This window comes from Rhincodon typus, chromosome 26 (genome assembly GCF_021869965.1).
Source record: "Rhincodon typus isolate 14 chromosome 26, sRhiTyp1.1, whole genome shotgun sequence".
NCBI lineage: Eukaryota > Metazoa > Chordata > Chondrichthyes > Orectolobiformes > Rhincodontidae > Rhincodon > Rhincodon typus.
The window spans coordinates 22,283,126-22,290,261 of NC_063357.1; the positions used below are offsets into that span (position 1 = coordinate 22,283,126).

Genomic DNA, 7,136 nt, shown 5'->3' on the forward strand with positions numbered 1-7,136 from the left:
GATTTAAACTGTGTTTTGAGGTAGGGTCACTGGACCCAAAACGTTAGCTCCCTTCACAGATGCTGCCAGACCTGCTGAGCTTTTCCAGCAACTTCTGTTTTTGTTCCTGATTTACAGCATCTGCAGTTCTTTATTTACTGAGATTTAAACTATTCAGGTGCCCGGGAAATGAGGGTTAAAGTTTGCTCCTGGGAACAGTCTTCTAGAAAACTGCCACAGGCGAGGGAGTGGTGCAGTGTGAGGCTCAGCACCAACTAACAAGGTGACTCCGCTCAAATCACGGCAGGGCTTGTAACGTTCCGTTATGTTAATCCAAAAGATTGAATAAGACCCGATTAACCAGAGAGCTTTTATCGTGAAAGTAGAAGACTCTGGAAATGGTCTGGAGCAGCTGTGGTGAGACGCAGTCATGTGCACTTTAACAGAAGTTTTAAGTTTCCTGCTGTCTGTCTTTCGAGGTGATGCTAGAGTTTGGTGACTAGTCCATTCTTGAGGGTTCACGTCTCTCCTGCCCCAGACATGTCATAACGTAGCTGGACAAATGACAATCCTTCGTGTGTTTTGTGTAGACGAGGGGATCTCAGTATTGCTTTCCTTTCTAAAAGCTTTTAATCTTGTACTCACTCGTCCCAAAGCCATCAATTCAAAATCAAATCTGGAAGGTCATAGCCTGACATACATTCCCTCTGGACCAGCGCCCAAGTAATACAAAAGGACGTCCCAGCTTCAGCTGCCGCTAATTAGTCCTGTTATTAATGACTGTGGGAAGCTTGAGGTCATCTAACTTTGAGCCTGTTTCACTATTAATAGGTGGGGTGTTAATTTGGAGATTAATTCTATACACTTTGTTCACCTGGTGCTTCAGTACCTGTGGTGAAATGGGAATGTATGTCATTCTAAAATAAGTGTGCCCCCTTTTTACCTGAAACATACATAGCTAAAACATAACCATGAAAGAAGCTATCAAAGTAAACCATGTTCCACTCTCTTGTGTCCTTCTTATATTCTGTAGACTTTGTGCTGCCCATTGATAACAGAAGGCCTCGAGTGTCTGCTAGTATATGATTTATTGCATATTGTCCAAAATGTTTTAATATCCACTGATTCTAGTGACTAAATTTGTCACTCCATCTGGTAGCTGTTTCAGATTCTCCTACAATGGAGATGGTTGATATGTTCAATGTTATGTTTCTACCCCAGAGGTAGGGACATGACTACTGTTTCATAAAAGCCTTCTACATACATGTATAAATAAGTGGGTGTGAAGTGATCTTGTTTTGGTGAATTGATAATTAGTCTGATTTAGGTGTTGAAACCTCCTATTGAAATGAGAATAAATATCATCAGTTCTGACTAGCCTGGTCCAAGTTTTGGAATAACAATTAAGCAATCAGGAACAAAAACAAAGTTGCTGGAAAAGCTCAGCAGGTCTGGCAGCATCTGTGGAGGAGAAAACAGAGTTAACGTTTCGGGTCCGGTGACCCTTCCTCAGAACTGTTTTAACTCTGTTTTCTCCTCCACAGATGCTGCCAGACCTGCTGAGCTTTTCCAGCAACTTTTTTTGTTCCTGATTTACAGCATCTGCAGTTCTTTTGGTTTTTAATTAAGCAATGAGGTCACCTCCAGAAAAAGTCAATTGTTTCAGGTGATGAGTGAGTGGCTTGTGAAGGATAATGGGATTTTTCACCAAAAAATCAAATGGCTGCATGAAGTAATTTTGAGATTTACTACAGATATGCACTATGTTCAAGCTATACCTGCAGCTGCAACATTTAACTAGCAAATTAGAGAGCAGAAGTCCAATAACAGTTGCCTGATGGCAAGGAATGATAACCAGTATTTTGCTAATGTGCAAGCTTTTAACAAGTATTAAACCCATGCTACTGAAATTGCATTTCTTCATGGCTATGAACTTGGTAAGTTAAATTCAAAAGATACAGTTTTCAGCAAATGAAACAAACTTAGTTTCATTCACCCACCCAGTTGTCAGTGAACCATACTGGTTCATGGTATTTGCCTCTAAGCATATTTGAGATATTTCAACTGATTTCAATTAAAATGAGATAGCTACTGTCCAAAGAACTGTGATCCAATGAGATTTCTTTCTCTAGCTGAACCAATAGTCCGTGGAGAGCTGACTAAATTGCCTGAAGGATCTATCTTCATCTACTGTCAAATCGGTGACCGGCCATAGTAAGTCATTTGTGTTTTTAAAATGTCAAAAAATTTGCTTCCATTTGTTAAAAACATTCACTGAACTGAAAACCCAGTTATATAATATTTTAAAAGCATAAGTTGTCTTAGATAGTGTTGTTAGATATTCCGGAAAAGTACTGGGATAAATAAATTACACTTAATTTATTATCATTACATTGCCTAATTAGGATTACATCTTTACTGAGATTGGACTCCTAATACAGATACTACTTATTTCTACCCAATTTAAACTAAATTATCAATTGATTTCTTCCATTATGAATAGTAAATTGTTAGTCCTAGTTATCCAATTGAATAGACTATTACTATTTGGTATCTTTTGTATAATGATGGAAAAATTCTGCTGAATGAATGAGATTTGAAAGATGGTGTATAAATAACTTTTTTCCCTTTGCAAAATACTTCAGAATCAGGTTAGCTTTGAAATTGCTGGATGAAGTTTAATTTTTTTAAGCTAAATGTATTATTCTCCACTTGATGGAACGTAGTGGTGGAAATCTGTTATGGTTTTACATTTGAACCAAGATGAATGATATTGAATTGTTTTGATGTGTATCTGAACAAATGCCAATCCTTTCTCTGTTTTATGGAGACACGATGGGCTGAAAATATTGCTATGTTCTAAAACTTCCAACCATGCATTCACTTGCCCCAAAGACTTCAGATTTTTTTTTGGATTTGTTTTTGAACCGAAGGGTCACAGCCTGACATTCACTCCTTCAGCAACCGATCCCTCTGGCCAGTTCCCATGTAATCCATGATGTCCCAACTTCAGCTGCCACTCATCAGTCCTGTTACCAGTGACTGATGTGTGAAGCTTGAAACCACAGCTTCATTGCCCAGAATAATGGCTCAACAAACTGTCAGATGAAAGGTGATGTCAGACAATCAAACAATTCCAGTGCACAACCTACACAAAGTAATATCAAAATTAACCAGCCAAATCATTCTGGCAATCTGAATGGCCAGCTTTGTAGAATATAGTAATGAATGCATCCTTTGGCACCTCTGATGCTTTTGACAAAGTAACACATTTGTTTATATTCATTGTCTCTGACCAGTTGGAAGGACCTTGAAAATAAATTTCGAACAGTTCTGAAAGTGAATGCTGTACCAACTCTCATGAAATATGGCACAGTGAGTACAGATTATTCCTTCAAGGCCATTCTTTCTCAGTTTGCTACTTTATTGTCCAGATGGGACTTTCTAAGATACAGCTGAAAACAATGGAAACTTAAAGATGTTTGATACAATTCATGTAGCTCTTAAGTGAAATTTTTATTGCACTATTTTGGATTTTTTTAATCTTGTTGTTTGGATACAGAATGGATTCTCTTCAGGTCATTTGATAGATGTTGTAATGTTTGAAATTTCATCTTGGAAACTTTTAGGTGTTTTTTTTTTATTAATCCTCCATAAAATTCCTGCATAGTTTCCATGTTTGTACTGCTCTTAAAGAATTTACAGGATATTTTTGGTTGCTTTTCCTGTTGCACATGCATATCAAGGATGTTTATGCTTGATCAGATTCCTAACAGAATTGACAAATGAGATCAATGGGTAGAGATGGACAAAATGACAAGACTTTAGTCTAATAAGCTCATGCCAACTCCAAGAGGCCCCTCTACTAAAGGGAATGATTTCTTACTACTACGTTGGTCATTTTATGCACCTCAATCAGGTCCAACTTAGCCTGCTCTGGTCTAAAGTCCATCTGTCGCTTCATAGCTGAAGCGCTTCAACCCATGCAACATCCTCCGGAATCTCCTCTGCATGCTGTGTGGAGTAATCACTTCCTTCCTGTGGTGTGGCAAACAGGCTACAGCTGGAGTACTAACACAGTTCCATCATACCCTCCTTTCTCTTGTATTTATTTTTCTTGTTTTGCATAATAAAAGCAAGTATCCTATCTGTCAACATAACAACCTTACTAATCTGTCTACAAGGATCTGTGTACATTTACACAGTGGTCCCTCTGATAGTCTGTACTTCCTAGTGTCCAACCATTCATCGTGTATGTCCTTGAGTATGTATGCAACACCTCACTTTTTTCCAGATTAAATTCATTTTGCCCCACTGTTTTGCCTATCTGACCAGCCCATTTATATTGTCCTGTAGTCTGACTTTTCCTTCCTATTTACTACACCAAGAATTTGTCGTCCATGAATTTGCTAATCAAATGTCTGTGTTTTGTCTAATGTACACTACAAACAGTAAAGTTCCCAGTACCAAATCTTGCAGTAGCTACTGTACACAAGCTTCCAGTCACACAAACAACCTTCCTCTGTCTCCTGTCACTAAACTAATCTTGGATCCAATTTGTTCAATTGCACTGTATCCCACGGACTCTTGCCTTCTTTGACCAGTCTCCCAATATAAGACCTTATCAAAAGCCTTGTTGGTATATGTAGACTGCACATTCACCTCCAAGAAAAATCAAACCTGTCAGATGTGATCTTTTGACAAAGCCACAATAACTATCCTTAGTTCTTCTCTTCCAGGTAGAGATTCTGTCCCTCCAGAAACTTTTCCAAAAATCGCTCTACTACTGATTAGTCTACTTGTTCATAGTTCCCTGGCTTATCCCTACAACCCTTCTTGAATAACGGTACTATGTTCTCTGTCCTTCAGTCCTTTAACAGCTCTCCTGTGGCCAGAGAGGATTTTAAAATTAAAGCTGGAGGCTCTGCAATCTTGCCCCTTATCTCCCACAGTAGCCTGTGAATTTATCTAATATTAAGCCTGCTAAAACTGTTAATACTAGCTGTCCCTTAATTATAATTTGTGTATCACAATCCTCCTCCCTGATTTTAATACCTCCATCATCTTTCTCTATCATGAGTACAAAATTTAAAGTTTAAAATCTCACCATGTCTTCTGGCTCCTTACACAGTTTCACTTCCAGATGGACAACTATTCTTTGCCTGATTAAACTGATACTGTACTATACATAATGCCTTTGGCAGGCCAAATAAAGGAAAATCCAGTGCTCTTTCATGCTCCCTCTTTTAGCTCTAAGTTCATTTTTAAACAAGCCCTTGCCCTAAAGCATTTAGAAAGTGCTTCTGGTGTTTAGAACTCATAGTATCTACCAAAAGCTTCCCTTCTATCATCTTACCCAATCCTGTGCATTCCTTAACATCCAGGTTTCTCTGCTCTTCTCCCACTGTCCACCTAATGGGAACATAATGGTCCTGCACAATCTTTTGTTTTGAAAGACCTCCACTATTCTGATGTAGAAAAAGCTGCAAATAGGTGCTCCTATTGGCTAGATTTATGTATTTTAAAATTGTCTTGCTTCCAGTTCAGAATTCTTTATTTTCAGTCCCCTTTTTGTCCTTTTCCATGACTACCTGTCAAACATAGCCTGCCTTTGGGTTCCTGCCTTTTGATTAGCATGCTGTTCATTACCTCCACTATCTCTGCTTATGTTTCTTTGTTAAATTCCTCTTTCCTGGTTGAACAGTAATGTGAATTCATTCAGTATTTTGACCTGGCCTCACTTGTATTTATCACCACCTTCCTTTTCTAGTAGGAGCTATTCTACCTCCTAGTATCACTATTTACATATTGGTATGTTAACTGTCACTTCTATTCCTACAATTGTTGGAGAGAAGCAGCAAGTATTTCACTTTTTTATTTGAAGAACACAGCTGGCATTCATCAGATGCCCTTCATTGTTTTGTCATAATCTCTTTCCCTTGTTATCCAAGAAGCTTTTTTTTTTTGTTCCCTTCGTCTTCTCCAGAATATTAATGCCATAGGAAGGTTACTTGAAAGAGCACTAGAACAAAGCAGAATTTAATTGCTCTGAAACATTTTGAAAACTTTGACATTTTTCACTGGATGAATGTTCAATTTCACAAGGGTGTGGACACTGCATTGTTGCAAAGACCAAAACAAAAGGTTAAAACATTTTAAAATTAAAATTTAAACCGTAAAATGCTTTTGCTAAACATGGCACTTTCAGATGGTACAAAAACTGAAGCTGTAGCAATAATTCAAAACAAGCAGTATAAAGAAAGCAAAAACAAAGCGAATTCTTTAGCAGAATTGCACTTTTTTTTCTTGATTCTGACTACTTTAAACCATGTTATAGCAATTTTTTTCTTGTTAAAATTAAATATTTTAAAATTGTTTTTATGACAAAAGTTGGTGCTAATGCAAAACTCTTAACCCCTTCAATTTCCAAACTTATTCTTGTTTCAGTCTCAAAAGCTGGTAGAATCGGAGCTGTTCAAGCCAAATCTTGTGCAAATGCTGTTCTCGGAGGATTGAAAATTTCCTACTGTAACAGTTAATCATCAATGTGAATGATGTGAGACATCTTGATTTCCATCAAAAGTTATACAAAGTCAAACTGAACCATGTTTCTAATTTGACAGTCTTCAAGCTTCAAGTGTAAATGTCATTGGCAGCCCTTCGTTAGGTTTCATTATTTGCAGACAATTAGGGTATGCTGTTGTGCTAAATTGTTCTTGAAACCCTTTGAAATGTTTAAGGATAATGCATGAAACGTAATGTGCCATCTTAATGAATTGAGTACTTAGATTTTGCTGATAATGTACAAGATTGTAGAATGTATTAAGGCATGAAGGTTAATGATATTTTGATAACCATTGTCTTTGAATTCTGAATTTAAAATGAAATTGTTCAACTCGAGTTCCAAAAATAATTTTTTTGTTTTTTTTTGGAAAAAGGCTCATTGAAGACTCCACACCAACAGTTTTACACTTAACTGAACATGTATTTCAAAACATAAACAATGGTTCCTTGGAGCAGAATTTTTACAGCATTTTTCTACACTTAGCCCTTACTTAATTTGCTTGCAATACACTTTCTAATCTGCAAATTAACTTACCTGCAATACACTTAAAGGGCCAAGCAAATTTTAGAGACATGGAACTTTATTAAAAGTT

General features: G+C 37.2%; 1 protein-coding gene across 1 annotated transcript in view; it reads left to right on the top strand.

Moving 5' to 3' along the window:
* Window positions 1–6,879, top strand: part of txndc17 (thioredoxin domain containing 17) — a 45,328-nt gene extending 38,449 nt beyond the window's left edge. Inside the window, exons 2-4 of the mRNA XM_048612379.1 lie at window positions 2,112–2,193; window positions 3,279–3,354; window positions 6,427–6,879. Coding sequence (XP_048468336.1) covers window positions 2,112–2,193; window positions 3,279–3,354; window positions 6,427–6,495 — 227 coding nt within the window. The 3' untranslated portion in view covers window positions 6,496–6,879. The remainder of the gene's footprint in view (window positions 1–2,111; window positions 2,194–3,278; window positions 3,355–6,426) is intronic.
* The last annotated feature ends 257 nt before the right edge of the window (window positions 6,880–7,136 follow it).